Raw genomic sequence first — 27,353 nt, forward strand, 5'->3', positions numbered from 1 at the left:
AAGTATTTTTTTTTATTTACGTGTAATTATGAAAGATTGTGTGACTGAAAATCAAAGAAAGAAGAATAAACTTTTAATTTAATGGAGGCCAAATGGGAGATAAATATATTTACTAAATAAAAGCTTACCTTTTTATCATTTGCATTATTTAATGTCCATTTAAACTCTCTCTCTCTATAATTTTCAGCCATGAATTGGCTATATATTTCTCTATGTGCGTGTGTTCAAAGGTATGGGGGTCTCTTTATGTGCTGTTTGGGAGGGGGTGGATTGGAAGGTTTTATAACATGTTTATTATGTTATTAAATGTTTTAAGTAGTTAAAAGAGTATTAATCAAACTAGTTAATTTTTTAGGGTATTAAGTCTAATTTACCCTTTATTTATGGGAAAATTACATAATACTAGGTGTTTAACCATCACAATTCAAAAGTCAACGTCGAAGTTTCATTATGCATAAATCAGGTATCAATATAATAATTAAATATTAAATATATCCACCCACCCCTACGGTCCAAACCTTAGGTATTGAATCTCAGCTTCATTCTCTCTCTACATCTCTCTCCTGTCTCTCTTATTTTTCATTGATCACCATCGTCTTCGATGCCGCACCTTCTCTCTTCTCTCTCCAGCCATCAAGTCACCACCATTTGCGTCGACAATTTCACAGTGTGATATCACCGTGGAAGATCACGGGTGATTATCACATTTAGGTCGACAAATTTCAAGTGTATGAGAACCATACACCCCTCTCTATTCACACATTTTCTCTCTCTACTCACATACTTCCTGCAATATCCACCACTATCACATTGATAATAGCATAATAAAGGAAGAAATGCGTGGCTCTGTGTAGTAGGTTGCGATTTTATGTGTGCTGTATGCAATGATGGTGTGGTGAGGGTGATGCAATGGATCTAAGTAGGATGGCGGTGGTGGTGATGTAGCGACAGCGCTTGTGTTGGCACTTAGTAGTGATGATTTGGGCAGTGTTGGTAAGGTTGGGAGGTGGCATATTGTTGGGTGTGTTTGGTGGTAATTCTGGCTATAGTTGTGGTTGTTCCTGGCGGTGGAAACAGTATAGGTTGGGTATTATTGGTGTGTTTGGTGGTGGTAGTCATGGTGGTTTCTGGCAGCGGTGGAGGTAGTTGTTGGTGATTGGAGAGTTGATGGAGTCGATTGTCGTGGTTTTTGTTGGCAGCTGATTGGATCTGGAAGCAGCGATTGTTGTTGGTGGTAATGTCGTGGTATTGGTGTTGGTGGTGACGCTGACGGGATAAAGGTGGTAGAAAGTGGCAATGTTTGCGGAGTAGGTGTTGGTGGTGTGATTATTGCCGTGTGTTGTGTGGAAGTGTATTGATGCGGCGTTTAGGTGTTTGTTGGTTTTTGGAAGTGGTGGTAGTAGCAGTGGCGGTGCTGGCGGCCTACTTGGCTTAGTATGATGGCTGCTGTTGAGGTATTTTAGTTAGGTTTGTCGATTTTTGGAGTGGCGGTGGTTTTCATGTTGGTGGTGTTGGCAGCGGTTGGGATGATGTTGTCGCGGGGTAGGTGGGGTGACCAAGTATTGTGGTGGATTAAGATTGGGTGTTTGGTGTCTATGACCAACTATTTGATCTATGTGACCAACTATTTGATCCTTTGTGACCAATTATTAAACTGTGACTTTAAAATTCGATCATTTGTGACTTAAAAAAGTAATCCATGACCTCAAATTTGAAAAATGTGAACCGTGACTTATAATTTTTTGAATTTGTAAACTGTGACCTTAAAATTCGATCATTTGAGATTTAAAAAAGTAATCTATGACAATCAAATTTTGGGTAATTCGTACAAAACGTCCATATCTTTCAGGTCTATTATGAAAAACGTCCCTACCTTTCATTTTTTTGACATTTTTGTCCCTATTTCCACCTTTTTTGATGTTGAACGTCATTTTCACCAATTTTGGACAATTTTATCCTCCATTCAAATAAAACAAAAATAAAGGATAGGAAACAATAAATAAGTAATTGCAACCACAATCCCTAATTTTTAAAAAATTATCGCCTATTCTGATCCCAGCCTCCTTGCCCTTAAGGTCTACTGTGGGTTTGACCCAACCGTTGAGAGTCTCCATTTGGGTAACATCTTTAGTATAATAGTGCTTTCTGGGTTCCTCTGATATAGGCACAAGGTTGTTGCTTTTATCGGTGGTGTAACAGGTCGAGTTGATGATCGCTTCGGCAAAAGCGTTGAGCGGCCTGAGCTCAACCATCTCGCTTTGGAGTGGAACGTTTCTAGGATTTCGACTGCTATTAGTGGGATTCTGGGTCAGAATCACGGAGCTAAGCTTTACTATTTTGAATAATTACAATTGGTAGAAGGATGTTAAGCTTCTAGATTTTCTCAAGGAGGTAGGTAGATTTGCGAAGATGGGTGTGATGATGTTGAAAGAGGGCGTACGGAAGAGGCTCGAATCGAAGTAGGAAATGAGTTACACTGAGTTCACTTACCAGTTACCGCAGGGGTATGATTTTCTTCACTTTTTTCGAGACGAAGATGTTAATGTTCAAATTGGAGGGACCGATCAATGGGGCAATATTACTGTAGGAACGGACCTTATTCATCAAATTCTATAGGCAGAAGGAGCCTACAGATAAGGCTACACAAAAAAACCATGAAACCGCAAATCGAACCGAAACCGTTGAGTTGAAACCGTTGGTTCGGGTCCACGTGGACCCGTGGTTTCTTTTTCGTCAAAACGAACCAAACCGTTTCAAAATGGTTTAGTTTAGGTTTTAATTTTCAAAAATCGCACAAACCTGAACCGAACCGTTTTTAAATTTTTTAATTAAAACATTAATTTTGTTAACTTAAAAATTTTACATTTTTTTTAAAATATCAATTTAGTAATACAAATTATGACCAGCTTATTGAAATAATCATAAAAAGTAAATTATGTTCATCATTATCGACCTATAATTTAATAGGTTCACAACACATGTCCTCACCTGATATCTAAACTAAACTAAAATTATTCCAAAATCATATGAAATGAAGAAAAATATATATTTTTTCAACAATCCAAATCATGATTCAACAAAACTACGTAAGTAAATCACGTCCAAAACTTTAGAAGCCCTAACATAAACTCTCATTTTCCTAACATTTGATGCTTGTCTGCCACTGTTGAACTAATTACCAATCGCCTTTGTCTGTTTCTGTTAGTCTACTAATCTCTTCTCGAGTTGTCTCTTCCTCTCTTCTCGTCCTAGATTCTTATTCAACCCATTCTTTCATTGTTCTTTCTTTTATTTATCTTTTTGAACTTATTGTTACGCCCCTATCTGAATTACTTCGGAAAGTCTACCACTGCATCATATCAGGTGTCCACCACCAATTCGAAATGGTTCTGAAGTAACTCCACCACCAATGTTCGTACGCTGCTAATGCGCTGTACAAAACAATTCTACTAAACCGATCGAAGTGTCCTCGACGTCGAAGCGCAATGCACTCCAAGGTTTTCCTTTAGCAGATTCGCCGCCACTTTCAGAAAGAGATCTGTGTCAAGATCCTCTCTACCCCCAAGGCTTAATTGATTTGACGTCTCCAAGGGTCTAGTTGATGTGACGTATCAACTTTATGTCAACTCAACTCAAAAAAAGTTATTACCTACCCATTCTATAGACGCAGCTGATTGACGCCTATGAACAGACACCTCACACCGTCATATGCATACACGTGTCTCACATCCAACGGTCCTCATCACCTATAAATACTCAAGGTTTGACAAGAGGCAAAGGTAATGAAACTCTTGCAACTTAGCTCTCCATAATAAGAAAACATATATAATCTCCTCCCCACTCTCTTGCACAACCCGGACACTGTTTCGATCACCGAATACTAACTTGATCGTCGGAGTGTATGCGGCTGTCACCAACCTTGCTGGTTTCGACCGTGTGCGTCTGACCGTGTGTTGATTATGCGCAGGGAGGATCAGTGGAGTAGCTATCAGTTGGCCACGTGGGAGGTCCAATTCCAAAGGTCAACAGACTGACGCCGTCTGTGGGAAACTTCTCGTCCAAAGTTCTACATTTTCCACTGAAAAAGCCACTGAAAAGCCATTGACTTACCCTAACGTCCTTGAAAAAGAGCAAAGTCGAATTACAATCCAAATTCTAATTACCCTTGAAAAAGGAGTAGATAAGATGAGTTCCAGCAATGAGGACGCAAACCCCAAGATGGATGCCTCTGAAGAAGACTCACCAAAGACCCCATCACCGACGTCGTCAAGGTGAAAGAACGGCCAAGCTCACTGAAGGAATGGCTCAAATAGCTGTGGGCATGAGAGATATTGTAGCTCAAAATACGGCGATGCATGAATTCTTCATGCAAGCCCGAGGTCATCAGGGCTCCCAAATGTCCCATGGATCTTACCCAGCTCATGAAGTCCCCGTGTCTCGTTCCCGATGTCGTATGAGCCAGCACAGAGAACGCCCCCTCGAAAGAAACGTGGGAACGGAAGTCACATCCTATGTGCAAGGGAGCTAGCCAGAAAAATCGCAATTGTGAGACAACTTCCCACCAGAATATGAAGCATAAAGGTCAGTCGGTGTCTTTGACCGAATAGGGCAGGACTCTAGTAATAGGGTTCACTCAGTGCAAAAATCAGTTCGACAAGAACAAGAGCAAGAACAAGCAGCCCTTCCACCTAGAAATAGGAAAGAGAGAAGGAACTTAGTTGATTGGAGTAGTCAAGGAAAAGCACCTCCACCTCCCCAAAACATGCAAGATGATGAGGGCTCCAAAAGGCCACGTCGATCTTACGAGATTGATGATAACCTCCCTTTCTTAAGGGAGATCTGAAACTCCCCAATGTCTGCGAATTTCGTGCCCCCTAGAATCCCCAAGTATGAAGGAAAAAGGGACCCGAAAAAGTATCTCACCAAGTACATGACACAGATGAGCCTCAGGGGAGCCTCGCCTGATTTGAAATGCAAAGCCTTCCACCTAACCCTGGCCGAAGACGCCAAAGTGTAGTACAGAAGACTGCCTCTCTTGAGCATTAGGAGTTGGCCAAATCTGTAAAATGCATTCTTAAACCAGTAACTCTCACATAGAGAAGGAGAGGCTTCAGTGCAAACGCCTGCAAGATATGAGACAAGTCCATGGAGAAACACTGAAAAGCTACCTCGCCAGATTTACGGACAAAATCACATACTGCGAATAGGTCATTGATAGAAAAGCTCTTTCAGCCTTGAAAGGCGGCCTTAACATAAACACTTTGTTCTGGAGGGATGTACGCAGCAAGAATCCTACCACTTATGACAAAATGGTAGAAAAGATGAGAGTTGAAATCTTCGGTGAAGAGATGATTAATCACAAAAATCGTGCTGAACGGGGACTCCCTTCGCCTCAGAGGCAGGTAGGTCGAGGACCGGCATCGTACCTTGTCACCCAGCAATGGACCCAAGCAGGGCATACAATAGCTCCCACTTTCGGACTAGCAATAGCTTCTGCCACGCTAAATGCAGTGCCGATATTGGCATACGAGAATTTCCCTGTCGAGGTGGGACCATCTGGGGGTACTGATAGTAATCGAAAGAAGAAGAGAAGCGGTCAAAGAGACCCTTAGAAAGGGCAAGGTTCTGCACCTTCCACCAACTCTATACACACGACACGAGCGAATGCAGAGACGCTCCTCGATACTCAGATCGAAATAACCTACATCCCTCCAGGAGGGACGAACGTCCTCGTAGATCCACCTCCCTGAATAGCAGAGAGAGGAGGCATAGAGATTAGTCACCCCGGAGAAGAGAATCAAGGGACAGAGGAGAGTCCAGACAGAAAGATCAAGCCCCATTTTCTGGAGGCCAAATCATCAGGGAAATCGACACAATCATTGGGGGACCTCACATCGGTGGCAACACTAGGAATACTCAAAGGAACCACACAAAGGAGACAAAGGATCCACCAATGCTCACGTTCATCGTCAACTAGTCTCAAGAAGCCAACAGAATGGCCCCGATTACCTTCTTCCAAGAAGATGTACAAGCAGTTCACCATCCCCATTGTGACACGTCGATAGTAAGAGCCATAGTGGCAAGAGCCGTAGAGCCGTAGTGACGAGTTCACCACCTAAACTCTCTGCAAAAATCAGAGCCCCGCACTGTTAACGTGATCTTAAAAGAGGTTACGAACAAAGTCGACTTGGATGTGCTCGATGCCCCTGAACAAAGGCATACCTCCGAACAGGAGGAAGACGTCGACATGGAAGAGGCCCCTGAAAGGCACCTTCTTGATGAGTTAGACCCCCGAATAATTGACTCAGAACGGAATGCGACCCCAATGGAAGAACTTGAAACTTTCTCCGTCAACCCAGAGGACCCTAGTCAGGTCTTACGAATTGGAAAGACACCGTTCCCCGAAGTAAAAGAAGGAATGATAAGCTTCCTGAAAAGGAACTTGGATGTCTTCACTAGGAAGCATGAAGACGTGGTGAGAATAGACCCAAAGATCATTTGCCATCGCCTTAACATCAACTCCTCCTATACCCCACATCGGCAGAAAAGACGAACCCTCAACCCTGAGTGGTACGAGGCGCTCAAAGACGAAGTCAATGAGCTTAGCTGCAGCGGCTTCATCAAAGAAGCCATATATCCGAAGTGGATATCCAACCTGGTCCTTGTGAAGAAGCCTAGCTAAAAATGGAGGGTGTGCGTAGACTTCACCAACTTAAACAAAGCGTGCCCTAAAGATAGCTTCCCACTGTCGAGGATAGACCAACTTGTGGATTTCACTGCTGGAAATGAACTCTTGAGCTTCATTGATGCATACTCAGGGTACAACCAAATACCCATGTTTTGACCTGATGCGGAGGCCACATCATTCATCATAGACAGAAGACTGTACTGCTACAAAGTCATGCCCTTCGGATTAAAAAATGTTGGAGCTACATATCAGAGGCTGGTCAACATGATGTTTGTCGAACTCATTGACAAAACCATGGAAGTCTATGTGAACGACATGCTAGTTAAAAGCCTCTAGGCGAAGGAACACGTAAGTCACCTCGACCAGGCCTTTCAGATTCTTAGAAAATATAAAATGAAGTTGAACCCTCTCAAATGCACCTTCGACGTGGCTTCGGGTCAGTTTTTGGGATACATTATGAACCAAAGGGAAATCGAAGCAAATTCGATAAAGATTAGGGCCTTACTGGAAATGAGGTCACCTCAGAAGTCGAAGGAGGTCTAAAGCCTCAATGGTCGGATAGCCGCACTCAGTCGCTTCATCTCCAGGGCCATTGATAAGAGTCTATCCTTCTTCAAAGTGTTGAAGTAAGGAAAGAAGTTCCAATGGACCGGTGAGTATGAGGAAGCCTTTCAAGCACTGAAGAAGCACTTAGGAGAGGCGCCTCTGTTATCCAAACGTAAACCATAGGAATCACTACAATTGTACTTGGCGATCTCGAACTAGGCGGTCAACGCAGTCTTAGTTAGAGAAGAAAATGAGCACCAATTGCCGATATACTATGTCAGTAAAGCACTACTCCCAGCAGAAACACGCTACCCGGTCATGGAAAAACTGGCACTCGCCCCTATCATGGCATTAAGGAAACTGAGGTCGTACTTCCAGGCCCATTCAATTGAAGTTTTCACCAACTTCCCATTAAAGTAGGTGCTGTAGAGAAACGAATGCTTCTGGCCGCTTACTAAAATGGCCAATCGAGCTCAGTGAGTTCGACCTACTGTTTCGACCCAGACATGCCATCAAAGGCCAAACCTTTGCAGATTTTGTGACTGAATTTGCCAAAACTCCAGAAATGGAGGCGACAATGGAACCAGCCAAGCCCCCAACATGGAACCTGTTCGTAGATGGATCCTCAGGAGAAACTGGCTCCGGAGCAGGGATCGTCTTGGAAAGCCCAGAAGGCTACAAGCTAAATTGCACAGTAAGGTTCGGCTTCAAAGCCTGGAACAACGCTGCCGAATATGAGGCCCTTCTAGCAGGCCTTAGACTTGAGAAAGAAATGCAGGTCAGAAGGCTCTTGGCAAGCAGCGACTCTCAACTTGTGGTGAGTCAAGTCAACGAGAACTTTGCCGCCAAAGATAGTAGCATGGCTGCATTTTTAAAATTGGTTCTGGACCTAGTTCCTCATTTCGAAAGGTTCGAATTGACCAAAGTCCCATGCCTCGAGAACACTCATGCAGACGCCCTGTCAAAGTTGGCCAGCAGCAAAGATTCAGAGCTACTAAAGATTGTCCCCATTGAACGCTTGTTGAAGCCCTCCATCTTCGGAAGTGAAGAGTTGTTATGGATAGAAAATACCCCATTATGGATTCAACCCATCATAGCCTATCTTAAGGATCAATCACTACCAACTTCGAGAAGCGAGGTGAAGAAGTTAAGAAGAAGGGCTACACACTTCCTCCTACAGGAGGATGTCCTGTACAAAAGAGGCTTTGCCTCACCGCTTCTTCGATGTGTAGGAGGGGAAGAAGTCACGTATATACTCAGGGAGATCCATGAGGAAATCTACGAAATCACTCCAGAGGAATGGCTCTGGCACACAAAGTACTCCGACAATGCTACTTCTGGCCAACCCTGAAAAAGGATGCTTGCCAGTTCGTTCAGAAATGTGACAAGTGACAGCACTTCTGAAATATTCAAAGACAGCCTTCTCAGAGCCTCTCCGTAGTCATGAGTCCATGGCCATTCGCCAAGTGGGGCATTAACTTCATTGGTCCGCTCCCAAAAGGAAGAGGAAGCGCGACTTTTGCCATTGTCTCCATTGACTACTTCACCAAGTAGGTCGAGGCTGAACCTCTTGCCAAGATCACCGAGATGAATACTAAAAAATTCGCCTGGAAGAATATCATTTGCAGCTTCGGCATTCCCTACTCCTTAGTGTCTGACAAGGGGAGACAGTTCGATAACAAGAAGATGCGAGACTTATGCAACGAACTGGGGATAAAAAAGAATTTCTCAACGCCTTATCACCTCCTAACAAATGGGCAAGTTGAGGCAGTAAACAAAACCATTAAGCATACCCTGAAAATGAAGCTTGACACCTCGAAGGGGGCTTGGGTCGATGAGCTTCCCCATGTCCTCTGGGCCATCCGCATAACTAGCCGAACCGCGATAGGGGAGATACCCTTCTCAATAACCTACGGAGCCGAAGACATGAGTCCGATCGAGGTAGGAGTCCCATCTCATCGTCAAATACACTTCAATGAGATCAAAAATGACGAAGCTCGACTATGCGAACTCCACTTCCTTGAAGAAAGGAGGAATACCTCCTAAGTGAAACTGGCTAAGTATCAAAGAAAGATGACCCGCTATTACAATTCCAAGGTCAGAAATTGAACTCTTCGGCTGGGGGACCTCGTCCTTAGAAGGGTCTTCTAATCATCCAAGCCAACTGGTTCCGGAGTGTTTGGACCAAATTGGGAAGGTCTTTATCGCATCCGCAAGGAGTCTCGACCTGGCATTTTTGAAATTGAAGACATCACAAGGAGAGTATTATCTCATCAATGGAATATCGAACACTTGAGGAAGTACTATCAATGATGAACGTATGTTCCGATCTGATCTCCATGTTGTCTAATAAGTGTTAGTCATGATCCGATCTCATTTATAACTTTCATATCTTACTAAGTACTGAAATTGCCTTAGTTGATGATGTAACTTCTAAGTAATGATACTTCAGTTCTTTGTGTCACATCAGTTAATGAATTGTTACCTCAGTTCTTCAATATGTTATTAGTCCGATCTTCTTTTACCAACTAGTTATTGGTAAATGGTGCTTAATAATTACGTAAGTGCTTATCATTCATTTACTCAAGTATAGACAGTTCAACACAAGGAAAAGGAAGAAGCAATAATACTTAAAACAAAAATTTTCATTCCATTCATTTTAAACTGAGTTACAAAAGGAAGGCCGAAGCCATTACAAAAGTAGCCCTACTCTACTGGGACAATGTCTTCCACCCCGGCCCCCAGTTCTTCCTCTAGGGCCTCTGGAGCTTCCTCGGCAGCACTGTCAGGCCGACCTCCAGTAGACCCACCGAACTCTGCCTCCAAAGAGGATATGTCCAAAGGCGGGTGGACCTCATTCAACCATCCCAACAGTCCTTGGGCACTCTAAGAGGCCCAATAGTTGGCGAAGTCATTGTACAGGGGGTGCTCCTCGAAATGATCGATGAAGTTCTGCATAGCCACCTCCCCTGCCGACTTCAGCTCCCCATTCAATGAAGAAATCTCTTCAGCCTGGGCCTCCGCCCCCCGCTTCAGCTCAGCCTTTTCCTTGTTGTAGGCCTCCAGAGCTGAAGTAGACAGGTGGTGGTGCTCGTTAGCGTGATCAATTCACCTCCTTAGAGCAGCCACCTAGCACTCAGTTTCGTGCAACTCCTTCTTCAGCCTCTCAACATCAGCATTGGCCCTCGTCAGTCGTCGACTCCGCCTCAGAGGCCTTCTCCCGGGCGGCTCGGACCTCATCCCCGTACTGCATCGCCTCCTCGAGGCGCTTGGCCAGGTTAACGTTTTTGGCCCTTAGATCTTTGATTAGGCCCTTCAGCTGAACACTTGTGCTGAGGGCCCTGGCTATGCATACATTGTTGGCCGCCATGAGATCTTTGGCAGTGCACGAGGCAATGTAGTCCTTCCACTCTTCGGTCCAGTACTTGTTATGGACCACTGCCACCTCTACCGTCTCGAAAGGTAGAGCCTCCAGCACTTCTTTGACGAGCTCTTCAGTATTCACTCCCAAAAAGTCCACCTCCTTTGTGGGGCTGGCCTTTTTCTCGTCGGCTGCCCCAGCACTTGAGATATGGGAACGGTTGAAAGTAGAGCTTTAGCCGGGGCAACAGAGGTGGCAGAGACATCCACGAAGGGTTCAGCAACCTTCTTCCCGAGGGCCACCCCGTTTGGAATTTTTGTCTGCCTCAGGGCTGGGGCAGGCTTCACCACGGTGGCCCCCTTTAAAGAGCCCGCGGCTTTCTTGCCCTTCCTCAGCAGATTTGCCTCAGGGTCTTCTTCAACCACCTCATCCGTCGGAGATTGAAGCCTCTTACTGGCGTCAACCAGATCCTCCATCTGCTTCTTATAGGCAGATGAGGAGGTCTTCAAGGCCCTCGCCTCGGCCATCATCTTCTGAATTGTCTTAAAATCGGGCCTCAGTGGCCTCTTCTTGTTGAAGTTATCTGCAAGGAAACAAACAAATTATTACAAGTATGAAAAGGTTGGAAAACCCACGCGACATGGCCACTTCGTAAATCTACCTTGGGAAGTCATCAGGTCGTGTGTTACGAAATGAATGCTCTTCCTGATCAGCTCATGGTATGACCTCTTCTTCGAGGGCAGCTGGAAGACGATGTAAATTATGTCGAAGTCGTCTGTGGATATCTCACACTGAGGAAGAGTACCTTCAAAAAAGCAAACAAAGAGCAGTTACGATTCGAACCGAAGAAGAATAAACAAAAATGCAAGGCAACAGTACTCACTAAGTGTGGAATACTTCGTGGGGAACGTAAGAGGCGCCAGGGGGTCCCCCTCCATTGTGTCTCATCTCCTGACAGCCCAGCACCACGAGCTCTTCCATTCTTTAATGAGCTCGGTAGATCGAGCACGAATGGAGTATGGGAATCCCATGAAGTCAGATAATGTCACCCTCTAGTCTTGTCCCCCCCTCCCCTCCACCAACTGCTACCTTAGGGATGTATAGGGTTTGAAAAATCAAGAAGGACATCTCCACCTCAAGCGATACTTCCTTCCATAACACCCAGGATCCCACCATTTGACTCTAGTAGTTCGAGTTCAGCTAGGTCGGGGCTAACCCATACGACCTCAGCACTAGCCTCAAGAATAGATAGAGGGGAAGCCTAAGTCCAGCCCTAAAAAGTGCTTCACTCACGACTACACACCCCGGCCTAAGATAACAGGCCCTCTTATCAGGCTTTGGTAATATCAGTTCTACTCTATTAGGTATCCTATATTCAGCCTTAGGTCTACCTAGATCAGCCTCCTTCAATTTCGACGGGTAATCTGAAGCCCCCCCAGCGTTCTGATATATCTACCGGGCTGTCAGGCCTTCTCCAATATCTTTTCCCTAATATCGCCTCGACGACCTCGCTTGGCATTGCCAAAATAGGCTCATCCACCCTCACCATCTCTAAATCCCTTCCCGAAGCCCCACTACTATTCGAAGCCATTGCAGAATAGAGAAATGTGAAAAGACTTGGAAAAATAATTACCAAAACTCAAGAAACTGAGGGACCTATGATCGAAAAAGATCAACACCCAATGTGATATCGCCTAAAACTGGAAATGTCATCGAAAAATGCTTGTACAACGTCGAAAAACGCAAGAACCTTGAGAGGAAATGGATTTTCTGATTTCGCAAAAGTGAAAAACTGCCAAAATGCTCAAGTCCGCCTTTTATAGAGCGTCCCAGCTAATCTCCACCATTGAATTCAAACGCAATCAAATCATAAATCTGAGCCGTTGAAATGAAACGCCAAATTTGATCTATGCCCAAGATCGAGCTGTGACCTTCACGCTCGCATAAAACGCATCGCCTCGATCACCATCAGCCATCTACAATAAGTAGCCACAGTAGCCTTTTCTAAGAATGGGCATCTCATCCAACTATCGCCTTGAAAATACGCAATCGCTATCAAATCATTTTGTCATAAATGTTCGCCTCAAATCAAAATCCTCAACTTTACAAAGTTTAGACGCACTTGACGTGAAGTCCCCTGTGGGTCATCGCCTCGGTAGCTGCGTTCCTCCTAAGCTTTACAAAGGTTTAGCCATCTCTAAACCCGTTATCCACTGTGGATCACTGCATCGATGGCAGATGAGCTCTTCATTCAGCTTTACAAAGTTTAGACGCACCTAATGCAAAATCCCCTGTGGGTCATTGCCTCGGTAGCTGCATTCTTCCTAAGCTTTACAAAGGTTTAGCCATCTCCTAACGCGTTGTCCCCCGTGGGTCAGCGCACCAGTGGTAGATGAGCTCCTCACTCAGCTTTACAAAGCTTAGATGCACCTAACGGGGAGCCTCTTGTGGGTCATCGCTTCGGTAGCTGCGTTCCCTCCTAAGCTTTAGCCATCTCCTGCATCAGTCGCAGATGAGCTCCTCACTCAGCTTACAAAGCTTAGACGCTCCCAACACGAAGTTCTCTGTGTGTCACCGCCTTAGTCATGTGTTCCCTCCTAAGCTTACAAAGTTTTAGCTCTCTCCCAATGTGTCATCCCTGTGGGTCAGTGCATCGGTGGCGGATGAGCTCCTTCCTTAAGCAATACCGAAGCTTTAGTGCCTCAGTCGACGACGTGTCCCGACCTTCAGCTTCACAAGTTTCAGCATCTCCCATGCATCGTCTCTGTAGGTCAGCACCTCGGTCAAATATGTATCCCGATCCTAAGCTTCACAAGGTTTTGGCCTTTTCCCAACACCATCTCTTCGGTGAACACAAAAAATCGATCCACAAGCTTTCGGGCTATCTACACACTTCGTTCTTCCACATCAATTCTCTATCACAAACCAAGGCAGGCATACTCGATTGGAAAAACAAGTCTACCCATAATATAAATATTCATGCCTGAACTTAGGGAACCACTGTTACGCCCCTATCTGAACCAATTCGAAAAGTCTACCACTGCATCATACGAGGTGTCCACCACCAATCCGAAGTGTCTCCACCACCAATGTCCATGCACTGCGAGGCATAAAACAATTTTACTAAACCGACCGAAGTGTCCTCAAAGCCGAAGCGTAATGCATTCCGAGATTCTCCTTCAGCGGATCCGCCGTCACTTTCAGAAAGAGATCTGTGTGAAGATCCTCTCTGCTCCCAATGCTTAATTGATTTGACGTCTCTAAGGGTCTAGTTGATATGACGTATCAACTTTATGTCAACTCAACTCAGGAGAAGTTATTACCCACCCACTCTATAGACGTGGCTGATTGACGCCTATGAATAGGTGCCTCACACCATCAGATGCATACACGTGTCCCACATCCAACGATCCTCTTCACCTATAAATACCCAAGATTTGACAAGAGGCAAAGGTAATGAAACTCTTACAACTAAGCTCTCCATAACAACAAAACATATATAATCTCCTCTCCACTCTCTTGCATAACCCGGGCACTATTCCAATCACCGAATACTAACTTGACCGTCGGATTGTATGCGGCCGCCGCCACCCCCGTTGGTTCCGACCGTGTGCATCTGACCGTGTGTTGATTGTGCACAGGGAGGATCACGTGGGGTAGCTATCGATTGGCCACGTGTGAGGTCCAATTCCAGAGGTCAACACTTATTATACACTTGTGAGTTCTGATTTGGATAGAAAAATGATTATTCGTGTGTCTAGTTGATTAATGAACTTGTGTGTGATTTGGAAAAAACAAAGGACGAAACGTATTGATTATGTGAAAATGTTAAAATTCCCTAACTAGTGTTACTACCTTCTACTTTCATAAAGTAGCTAGAGGATGAAATTCATCAATTTTCAATAAGTCCAAACTTTATCAATCTTTGTACATCAAAATATATCACGTTCAATCCTTATTTTATATCTCACTAGCAAGACGAAAGGAATTTTAACCAAACTATAATAACAGAATGTAACTCCACCTTTATCAATAGTTATATGACAATACGAATGTCAAATAAGAAAAGATAAATAAAAATGAAGAAATATGTATTTGTTCTATTAATATCTTTTAGCAATCAATTGTGAAAATAATTTATTTATGGGTTTCGTGGTAAATATGAATGTAATTTAACATTTATTATAATTAGTTCTTGTTTAAACTTATATTTAGCTTACGTTAAATACATTACTATAATGTCGAAAAGTAAACCGCAAATTAAAATCGAACCAAACTGCAAATTATGATTTGATTTGGTTTGGTTCGAAAAATAAAATGGTTTGGTTTGGTTTGAAAAAATTTCAAACAGCATAAAATTTTTTGAATTGAAAATATAGTTCAAAACTGCCAAAACCGAATAGCGTTCACCCCTACCTACGGACTCACATTCCCTCTTTTCCTCAAGAGTGATGGCACTAAATTTGGCAAATTAGATGATGGTGCCATTTGACTTTCCTCCTTCTCTCTTGTCTCCTTACCAGTTCTACCAGTATTTTTTCTCCGTTCTTGATTCAGACGTCTTAAGGTTTCTTAAGATTCTTACTTTTTTGAGTATGGAGGAAATTGTCAAGATTGAAAGGGAAATGTAGGGCCAGGCTATGTCCCCAACACTACTCAGTGCAGGTTGCCTTGGTGTCGAAAATTGGGTTCCATAGTTGTTGGCACATATGTTGAAAATTTTGTATATATTGACTGATTTGTAATTTTTAAAAAATTGGGGACTTTGGTTGCAATTAGTTATTTGTTGTTTCCTTTCCTTTCTTTTTGTTTTATTTGACTGGAGGGTAAAATTGTCTAAAATTGNACTTTGGTTGCAATTAGTTATTTGTTGTTTCCTTTCCTTTCTTTTTGTTTTATTTGACTGGAGGGTAAAATTGTCTAAAATTGGTGAAAATAACGTTCAGCGCTAATAAATGTGGAAATAAGGGCAAAAATGCCAAAAAATAAAATGTATGGACGTTTTCGACAATAGATATGAAAGGTAAAAACGTTTTGTGCCAATTACCCAATTTGAAAATATGTGACATGTTACCTATAATTTTTTGAATTTGTAACTAATGACATAAACTGTGACCTATAAAATTTTCGATTTTTGTGACCTCGGCATAATTTGTAATCAATTAATTTGATAATATGTGACCAATAAATGAGTTGTGATCTATAATTATGTTCATGTGACCATTAATTGTATAGATGTGACCTCATTATATTTAATTAATAAATATTTTTAATTAATTATCTAAAATCTGGTATTTGCATTAGTTAAACATAAAACTTGATTTGTGAACTGTGAATAGTTAAAACACGATTTGTGAATTTTTCCCTTTATTCATCTAAAAACCATTGACATGGGCAATATGAGACATCCGACCCAAGGTATAGGGTCCACAAAAGCCTTTAGTTTCTATTAAGGTGTGTTTAATTGTGAGCATAAAAATAAATTTTAGCCAATTAAATTGCTCAGAAATTATTCGCATAAAAATTGTCAATTAAATATATTTGATTGATTTTATTTTCAACTTAGAAAATATCGCACTCATTCATTTTTTATTGATAGGTATATGGGGGAGAGGGGGAGTAGACGAGAGATAAAGATATAGTGAATTACCTGAAAAATAAAAATTTATTCCCCATAAAGAAGAATTTTCCTTATTTTCACGAAAAATATGGTCATGTGATCAAAAGTAAAAAATATTTTCAATGGAAAAAAAATATTAATCAAATAACACAAAGGTAGGAATTTAGGTAGAAAAATGATATTTTTCATGAAAAATATTAGCAAACAAACGCACTCTTAGAATAATTAGAATTGGAATCTTCAGCTTATATTTTGCTAATGTTTTGTGTAGATTAAAAGTTAATAAAAAAAGTTAAGGTTAATAAATAATTTTAATCATATATTTTATGAGGTTGACAATTGTTTAATTATATATTTTATTATTTTTTATCAAAATATATAATTTTAACAAACAGTGGCTTAGTATATATAAGAGAAGTGCTATGGGTACACCATCCTTAACAGTCCTCTCAAATGTAGAAGTGAGGTCCACAATTAAAATAATCATAGAACCAACACCGCTACATCCACAGTACCACATAACTCACCCAACCATCGCACCACCCACAACATTACAATAGCACACCATCGCCATCGCCATCGCCATCAAACTACCATCCCCAACCCCATCTTACCATTTGCGACGCCACTAGATCCGACCAAAACCCCCATTATTCACGGCATGCACGACCACCACAACTGCAACGGCTTCGACAATTCCAACAAGGCCGATCTACCAACACCACGCAACCACTTTCCCCACAACCACCACCTCCACTAAAAAATCTCCAAACATTACCACCGCCATGACCTCCACAATCACAACTTGCAAGCACCATCCGCAAAAAAACCATCTCAAATCACTGTATAGCCATCGCATCGATGACGGCTTCGATGGTTCTGCTGTTGTGTGTTGCGTGCGAGGCGTTGCGCGATGAGCACAGCACCGTGCGCAATTGCTACAGCAACGCCATACAAGATTGGTAGAGCCGAAGCCACCATTCTTCCATGTCTTGTTACCGAAGTCGTCGGAGGGGGAAGAAAGAGAGGACATAGGTCATGAATTTTTTTATTTTTAGGGTTTGAGTGGGTTTATAATTTTTATATATATTAATTAATTAACAAAACATCTTATATTTTTAACAATAAAACATCCAATCTGATTTTAGAATTCTGAATTTTTTAAGTAGGGTGTGGTGTAATTTTCATTTTTGTAAACGTAATTACACTCAGCCTTGCCTGGTCGGTTTAACCAATTGGCTAAACAAAATTTAATATGTGTTTGAGCCTCCTTATATAAAATTTCATTTTTTTTTTTCAAATTTATATTTATACATTCTCTCAGTAAAATAATTTTACACATAAATTATAAAAAAAAAATTACTTTTTAATTACACATTTTTCAAAAAATCTCGATTACAAAATCTATTTAACTAACTTTTTAAAAAATATTGGTCATGTCAACTAAGTGGTTGATTAGAAATGTATATCTATTGGATTATTTTTGTTGTGAATGGCCCCCGGGCACGTATGGAATCGTAGGCGCACTTTTGTTTTATTCCCCAAGTGGTATTCGTCACGTAGCACGTGTAACGTACTAAATAAAATTGAAAAATCATGGAAATGTCCTCACGATAAATTAAATGAGACTTCAATAACCATGCTAGAATTGCCTTTACAATTGAACAGTTAATAATGTGACAAACTTGTATTAACTAGTAGCATCAATTGTACAATTACTGTATAATTTTGAAAAAGAGAGGAATGTATGTGAACTTATCACAAATCTCATGGGTTGTCTCTGTAATTTGTCAAAAGGAAAAAAATGATAGATTGAAATAATTTTTTTAAATAATATTATTCATCTGTAATGGAGATAATCTCTTGTCCACGTGTCGACGGTGTCACCTCCATATTATTCAATTATTAAAATGCATTCCAATTTTATTAGATAATGCAATAGAGGCTCAACGAAAATAATGTGTATTAGAAATGAACAACTAAATTTTTTTAATTTTTTTTTTAAGTTTTTCAAAATCCGTAGTGGCTGGAAGACAAATTATATAATTTTTTTTATACTTTCTGGTAAAATTTTGGAGAATTTATGAAAGTCGTACATTTTAAATAACATTTGTCTTTTATAAACTTATAAAAATCTTGATTTGATGCCTCCTAACTTTTGAATATTCTATTCTTTCTGAAGTCCATATTAATCTCTAAAGTTTGCGAGTAATGATGATACTAATTGAAAACTCATATTTCGGCCGTTCATGTACTTATTTATTGTTGCCACATTTAATCCAATAAAACATGTTAGCCGTGATAAATAAGCAAACCTACAAAATTCGGAGATGATTACTTCTTTTTTTCAGTGCTTGTGTCAATCAAACTTTACTAAAATCGTATAAACTTTTCAAGTCACCAATCTTCGACCTAATCACAAATTTCAAAAAAAAATCATAACTTTACCAACTTTTCAATCACACGTTTCGAATTTGTTGGTTCAAAATTTTAAAAATAATTTTTTTACAAATATATTTACAACCACATATTTTATAAAAATAACAATTTTTTTTTTCATTTTTCATCCGCGCATTTTTTCAAAAAATCATTTTTCCCATGAAAAATTCATTAACAAACTTTTGACACTAATAAAATTTTTATCATAAACTTTTTCAAACAACCCCTTGACCTTTCAATAATAGGCCATTAAACGTCGTTCTCTCACATTACCAAGAAATTTTGGTTTGAGTGGCTTGCAAGATGGAGCAGAGATTGAGTGAATGAAGAAATGAGAACTTTTCCGAGTCTGAGAAACAAGACCTAAAGACCCCATTATCAGGTCCATAACAAAGTCGAGAGGTGGAAGAAATAGCTCATCTACTTCACAATTATCACCAGAAAATGATAGTTTTAGTGGCGATGATGATGGTAGTGGTGACAAGCAATGATAATTTGATGCGGAAGGCAATAGCAATGATGATGAAATCAATGCTAGCATGGTTCAATATTATCACAAGATATTCATATTTATGGGAAAATAATGAAGTGATGGTTTTCCCTTCTTTTAATTGGTGAAGACAAGTCAAAAGTTTTAATTTTCGGGTCATCTAACTTATTAATGGACAGATTTTGTCTATTGTCTTTCAGTTGCAATCGAAATGAAAGGTTTGAAATCATGAGTGTGAAAATAAGAGATTCGATTAATTTGCAACAAATTAATGATTCGGGACCTAGCTGCAATTTTCCCTTAAGAGTGAGACTACTCCAGTGGTAGTGAAACGCGGTTACCGTGGCATAAGGATTTCGATGCCATTTGATATCAATTAGGTCAACAACCACAGAAATATAGGACCCATCAAATCCAATAATAATTTCCCCTTTCTCAAAAAAAAGGTTGAACCCCAATCTTGAGAGGCTCCACCGCTCTGTCTCTGAAATATCGTGAGAGAGGTAAATCGAGGAATGTGTCCCAGCAGATCAAGGAACAAAAGTTTGTCTGTATACTAGTACCTACAAAGAGTCAAATTTCATATCTCAGGAATCGAACTCTCATACTGCGACTGCTAGCAAGGCTGAAATTATTTCACTCCTGTCTTTTGCACCACTGTATTATGCCCCGACAGGCATAATTTCCCCTTTCTCATTCAATTCCAAATTCATATGGGGCACTTCGTTTGCAGATCCAATTTTAATTTGGAACTTTGCACTCTTCTCCAGCCGCCGGTAGCTGGTGGCTTTGAATTTTCAAAATTAACAGTGCCCAAACAAAGGTGGATTCCACTTTGCACGAATCTTCCTCTGTCCCTATCCAAACCAACAGCGTCGGTTCTATGAATATCTCTGGAATGTCGATGAAATCAATGCTAGCGTGGACTATGATGTTTCAACTTACCTCACTACACGATAATATCTTACGGTATAATACATTTATAATATGTCAGATTGGAGTAAATAGGATATTCTACAAAGTAATACTACTGTTCTGATTATAAAATGTACGGTATCATATAGCTAGTTTCTTGATTTTCACTCGTTACTGGTGAATTTGGGTTACTTTCAACAAGAGATATATCGTACCCGAAATTCTGATTTCATTTGTTAGTCCAAATAATCCCGAACAATGATGTGTCCAAAATATTCGAAATTAGCGAACTAAAAAGCTTGCACTAACCATTGAACTAATTGCATCCCAATGCATATTAAGTATTGTCGTTTTTAATTTTAGTTCTTTTATGTTTATTTTAACATATAAGATATACAATTATAGTATTGACGGTAAAATAGGCTTCATAATACTCAATAAAATAAAAGACGTTTAAATTTATGTATTATATAGTGTAATTTGGCTAATAATTAGTATCACACATGTCATAGTTTTTGAACAAGCAATGTTACAATATGTTAAAACTCTAAAAAATCATTATTGTATTAGTGACAGAAAACTTTGGGAGGGATTCATTCAAATCAAAACTTGTTCTGAAACTTGTGATTAATCTTACGCAGACTCTATAATGCAGAAAACTCAATAATGTTTACTCTTTTGTGTAGACTAAAATTTTGGTTATGGTCGAATATCGATCCATCTTACTAATAATTGTAGCCGTGGTCTGCTAGTCGAAGAAAAATTAATTACACGTGTTTGTCTAATTTTCTTCTGATGAGTGCTGGACGGATAGGGACTGACGGGTCAGTCCCTATCCGTCCAGAGCGCCTAATGGCCTGTTTGGACAGGGCCAACGACAAGAAGATTTTTCCTCTTCTTCTACTGTGATTGTCTACTTAGTAGATAAGTAAAAGGTATTAAAGTGAGTCAATATTGATGGGTGAAGCAGATAAAGTCAAGAAACAAACAAAGCGAAAAATAACTAGAGTACCAAATGGAATTCTTGAATAATATGATGGGAAATACCTCTTAGCCTATGGTTGATCTCTATTTTTCAAAATTTATTTTTAATCACATATTTCATGAAAAGCATAAACTTTTATCAAATTTTCAAACATCCATGTCATTATCTTTTACCAAAATCTAATAAAATATGATTTTTGTCAAAATCAAAGAGTGGCTAAGTGGCAAATGCAAAGTGACATTTCTACATGACAAACTTTTGTAAAAATTAGCAAAATGATCACTTCTAATTGAAACTATAAAGAATAACCCTAATGATACAATTTTTCATAAAAAGATAACTATTACTTGTAGGTGCACAATACCGAGGCATCAAAAACTTCCGAGAGTGAATTCACTTTCCGAGAGACATTTGAGGCTATCTCGATTGATTAATTTGCTGACCAACCAACCATCTCGAAGAAGAAGAATAATAATAATAATAATAATCTTCTCTTACAACATTTCAAGATTCGCCTCAAAATTAGGATATTCGCCAAAAGATATGTACACTTTTTATCAACAGACAAGGTATAAATATTTACATTTAAATGTGAAATGATCATTCTATTAATTTAACCAGAACAACCATCTCTCTCTCTCTCTCTCTCTTCAAAAAAAGCCTAATGTGAACGCCCCCACCCACAGAAGTATGGAGCATATTTCAAACACGTTTTCACAAGGTCACTTTCGACAGCAGTTAAAACCAAGATTCATTCGTAAATCACTTACATAATTCTCTATTTCAACAATAAGTTTAATTTAATAATATATAAATACATCCCAAATCTCTTAAATATGACCGCAAATCTCACTTCTTTCCTTCTTTAATTGGGAAAATAATATAATTTTTTCACCTTATTACGATAATAAAAGAGCTACAAAAATATCTCCTCCAAAAATCGACACTCGCAATAATACTAACAAATTCATGTAGTTCACGTATACGCTGACGTGTGTAATTACATAAGTAACCATGACTTTTTACGAAATGACGACAGTGTCCCGACTCCCGACGGAGACGCATCAGCTGACTTCTTCGAGGAAGTCATCGAAGTCAAACTCGCTGAATTCGTCGGCGTGGTATTTTCGCGACAAACCAATACTCGGCTGACTGAACGGAAATTCAATGCTAAACCCTAAGGCGTCAACGTCGCCGTTGAACCAGGAGAGACAGTCCAACGGCGTAAAATTTTCGTGGCGGAGAACGGAGGTGGGCGACGAAGCGGTGTCGTTTCCAGAAGAAACTGCGTCACTTTCTGTTGGGTTCTCGGTAACGGAGTCCCTAGAGACTCTTTCAGCCGCCGGAAAGTTAGTGACAGCGGTGGGCCCTCTCAATTTAACGGCGGCGGTGTCATAAACTGAAGCAGCTTCTTCAGGAGTGTCATAAGTCCCTAGCCAGACCCGTTTCCTACTCGTCGGATCGCGGATCTCAGCTGCCCATCTTCCCCAAGGTCTCTGACGCACACCCCTGAATTTTTTCAGGCCAGTGACGCCATTTACTGGCGAATCCAAGCTCCTCTTTTTATGACTGTTATTGTTATTACGCCCTTCTTTCGGTATCTCCGACTTAAAGTTGACCTCTTCAACATGTCGTTTGACTCGACGGACGAAGATTCTCTCGGAACCTTCATATTCATCGTCAGAGTCAGTAGCATCCCCATCGGTGAGTATGATCCTCACCGCCGTATGCCGGAGCTTTGTGGGACGCCGGTGATCGATGAACTTGCTTGTAGTGACTACATGTTCTGTAAACTTCACTACTGGTTGCAGTTTCATGTCTTAACACAAGCTCAAAACCAGAGATAACAACAATTATCCTTCGATTTTGAGTCCCTCAGAGAAGAAAGCCTCAGAGAAGAAAGGAACTGTAGAACAAATACTCGAGTGAAGAAGAGAAAGCGATGATCAAATTGTAAGAAAGCAGTGACTTTGTGGGTATAAAAGAGGAAAGTCAGGAGTAGGGGAACCGGGAACCTGGGACAAAGAGCTCTTGTTGTTTTGGCGGGAAACAACTGTATCTCTGTCTCGAGGTCCTAATACCCTTTTCTCTCTCTCTCTCTGTCTCTCCCCCACGAGAGCAGCAGATGTGTATATACCAGAAGGCGCAAGCATATATATAATAATATAAACAAGAGACCCTCCCCTCTTCCTCTGTGTATGACCAGAAGATGTACACAGTATATAGATACAAAGATCATTTACGTATGTGGACTCTTACTTTTCTCAATGAGATAAGCCAAACCATCATCGCGGGTGATCGCTCCCTCGTATGCCTCAGCGTGAGTTCTTCATGAATAAAATAATCCGACCCTCGCGTGCGAGTGTTGTGTCAACTTCACGGTCATCCATGCGAGCAGTGTAGCTCGGCCCTTTCTCAATATATAGATTGTCCGAGTCATTGTACTGTATATGTTATACAATTTCGTAAACCTTTAAAAACTTATATTTTTTTATTAGATTAATTTAATCACACCTATTTGTTTAGTTATGGTTAGAGATGTCGGTTTAGCTCGTTGAGTTGGATCACCCGTGGCTCGATCCAAAAAAAGTTCGAGCATAGTAATGAAGTGAAATTCAATATTATTCATCTTAGAAGGTTGCTAACAATTTTAGTCCGACGCTCTAAAGAAGGATCTCCTGTACATGCCAGAGAGGTTGCGAAAGGGCTACCACAAAAATAGTTAGTGGGGATAGTGAAGTGGTGTGGACTGGAGGGGGCCAAGAGTCATATGTTACAGCTGGCATTCATTGATGTTTCAAGGGGACTCTTTGTTTGAAAATTCTACACTTATTTCACCTTTTCACCAAACTTTACCAATTGTTACCTGCAACACCATAATCCAAAATAAAGTATAAAATTTTAATTTTGCACACTAATAGCCAAAAAAATCTCTTCACATATAAAAATCGATAGAATATATGATTAAAAAATTAATAAAAATTACAAGTTTTATAAATTTATAATTAAAATTAATTATTGAGTTTGATTTAAAAATTTCCATACCCTCAAACGAACTAGATGAGGAATCCATTCTCACGAACAAACACAACCCCTACACACACCTAGGAGCACTCCTTCCTGTATATCCATACAAGACCCAAGTAGGCGGGTTGAGGTACTACCTGCTTCTATGGAATAGGTTGACTTTCTACTGTCCGAAGATCATATAGATCGAAATTTGGAGCGATAAGAATGAAAGCCCTAATCCAAAGACCCTTATTAGCGCTATTAGCGTATAGTAGACTGGCCCGAGTGCGTAATAGGCTAGCTATCCCATCAATAAATTGAACGGTAAAAAATGGCATTTTTTCGAGTCTCTTTCCGAACTTGGTACTACTCTGTCTTACATTGTTCTTGAGTTTCCATGGCTTTTCCCCATTGAAGTCCTTTTTGGGTAGGTGCCATTCGAGCGGATTCAACTTCGAGCTAGGCTTTGCTAACTTGAAGGTTCAGATGGAAGTAGTAAGCTAACAAGCAGCTCTACTGAACCTACTTTATAAATGCAATCGCTGGTAGACTATCTTCCTTCGACACTCTGTTCAGCAACTTTTTGTTATCACTAGTCGACTCAAAACTTTTTTAAGATGTACCAAACAAGAGCTTAAAACTAAAAACACCTTTGGATATGTATCCTAGTAAGTGATGCCTCACGTAAATGACTTGCTCGCAGGTTGAGTAAGTATATAGATGCTCATAAGAATATTGAGTTGTTACGCAAAATTAATTTGACACTTTATGAGAGTGATATCTGTTAAGATTTGGGGTCCATCTTAATAAGGTCAACCTTGTTAAGAGGAGTGGCCCAAGATCTATTTAAGTTGGTCAATATTTCGGTATTTAACCGATGTGGAATTTATTCTCTTAACATGCTCCTGCAAGATGGTGATTCTTTTTTAGCAAACCAATCTTGAAATCCGTATGCTCATTTTTTAGACTTAATCGGATCGAATAGCTCGTTGAAGTTTAATGGGTTCTGATAACATGTTAAGAATTAGGGTACATTTTAATAAGGCCAATCTTGTTAAGAGGAGTGACCCAAGATCTATTTAAGTTGGTCAATATTTCGGTATTTAATCGATATGGGATTTATTCCCTTAACATATTAAGATTTGAGGTCCATCTTAATAAGGTCAACCTTATTAAGAGGAGTGGCTCAAGATCTATTTAAGTTGGTCAATATTTCGGTATTTAATCGATATGAGATTTATTCCCTTAACAGGCCCCCGCAAGATGGTGACTCTTTTTTAGCAGACCAATCTTGAAATCTATGTGCTCATTTTTAAGACTTAATCGGATCGAGTAACTCGTTGGAGTTTACTGGGCTCTGATACCATATTAAGATTTGAAGTCCATCTTAATAAGGTCAACCTTATTAAGAGGAGTGATCCAAAATCTATTTAAATTAGTCAATATTTCAATTTTTAATTGATGTGAAATTTATTCTCTTAACAGGAAATCAACAACTTACACACCAATAACCCAACACCACCGACTACTTTCTAATACCGTAAACCCCAATACTAATCCACTTTTTCCTAATCTGTGTTGCCATGAATAGGAGGTAAGGATATGGACAGATTAACATAAATTCGGTAATAAGTAGATGATGATACCTTGTTTGGATAATGTTTACAAATTATTTATAATCGACCAAATCATTTCTTATTAATTTATGTCGTGTTACCTATAAGTTCTATACATACACTAATTGATTCTATCTATTTATAATTTAAACCGTTTATTAACTACTTCCGAACATACTTAATCATCGAAGTTTTAGATCCAAGGAAATTAATTTTGTTCTGATGTATTTAAAAGCTCCTTTTCAAACTCATAACTCACATGACAATATTTTAAACAATAATTGCATACCAAACAAAATTTATAGTCATGATTTCTTGTTCAATATTGATTATCAAGTTTTTAAGCAATCATGGTGTCAAATCACTTTTGAGGCCATGCACATGCAAATCGTCAGAAAAGAAACTTTAGAATTTTAAGATTTTTTTCAATTATAATTATCAATGAATTTTTATTTTTAAATTTAATACGTTTGAACTATGTATAACAGTTTAATACTTTCGCCTTTCGGAAAATTGAGAAGTTAATATTTAAAGGACACACTGCATAAAGAGATGATAAGCCAATTTACGTGAACTCCGATGTAGATATCCCGACGTAAGAATTTACGTGGCTTGTGTCTTTAATTAATGAAGTAGATAAAAATAAGAATAAAAGTGAAATTATAAAAGTGTATGTTTCAATGAAGTTAAACGAATTCTTTATATACTTGTCTTATGCGTGGTAGAAATAAATGAAGTTTAAAACTGAATGCAAGATAAATCAAATGAATATTGACAAGAAACTCTTACACATTAATTTATTCATATTAAATGAAAATATTTGAGCATAAAATAAAGAGAGAAACATGTTCTTATGTATAACAATAATGTTATTGCAGTCACTCACTACTATAGTTATTCTATTTAGCATACATATGATAGTTAGTGATTTGATACATTATACTGTCACATATATGATGCTATGTAAGACGACTGTGATAGTGAACGATTGCAGATAACAGCATTCCTTATCCACTTGCAAAATTTCGAAAGTTTATATATATATCAGAGTCGAGGGAAAAAATTCGTACCTCAACAATAAGCAGTATGGAGTACTCATTTTTTGATTAAAATTCAAACATGAGTAAATAAACACATGTTATACTCTGAGATTACTAAATATTTTATTCAGAGTTAAGAGTTTAAGAAAGTTTCGTCATGTCGAACTCTGAATTTTGATAAGAGGTAAACTCATTTTGTTCATATGTAATTTATGAATATTTTCAAGAAATTCTCTAATTAAAAAAACATATTTTAATTTAGTAAAATTTGGTTTTAAGCTTTATTCTTTTGACTCCCTCAGCATGAACATTAGTCCATGGTCATTTTTGTTTTTTATTTTGCATTTAAAAAAAAATTATAGATTTCTTATCATCTTTTACTTAACAAATTTTTATGTATGTCCGTGGTCAATCAATTCAAATATGTTCTGAATAATTCAAATTTTAAAAAGTAGGATATTGAAATTTAAAGATTAATAAGCCCTTATTTGATAGAAATTATAATCAGGATTTTAATCAAAGTCAATAATTAAGTTTAACCACATATTTTAGGGGATCAACAACTTTTCAACCACACATTTCATCAATTTCTATCAAAATCTACTAAAAATTTGATTTTAATCCCCCACAAAACAGCGGCTTAA

At 39.5% G+C, this 27,353-nt stretch overlaps 1 protein-coding gene and 1 pseudogene across 1 annotated transcript; one reads left to right on the forward strand and one right to left on the reverse strand.

Annotated features, from left to right (window-relative positions):
* Nucleotides 1-232: 232 nt before the first annotated feature.
* On the forward strand, nucleotides 233-16,237 carry LOC111392181 (annotated as a pseudogene).
* A 5,557-nt stretch (nucleotides 16,238-21,794) lies between these two features.
* Nucleotides 21,795-23,227, reverse strand: LOC111393225 (pathogenesis-related genes transcriptional activator PTI6-like). The gene has a single exon (XM_023018662.1). It carries the CDS (start codon nucleotides 22,859-22,861, stop codon nucleotides 22,109-22,111), a length of 753 nt encoding a protein of 250 aa, XP_022874430.1. The 5' UTR covers nucleotides 22,862-23,227; the 3' UTR covers nucleotides 21,795-22,108.
* Nucleotides 23,228-27,353: the final 4,126 nt, after the last annotated feature.

Source organism: Olea europaea, chromosome 4 (genome assembly GCF_002742605.1).
Source record: "Olea europaea var. sylvestris chromosome 4, O_europaea_v1, whole genome shotgun sequence".
Classification (NCBI taxonomy): Eukaryota; Viridiplantae; Streptophyta; class Magnoliopsida; order Lamiales; family Oleaceae; genus Olea; species Olea europaea.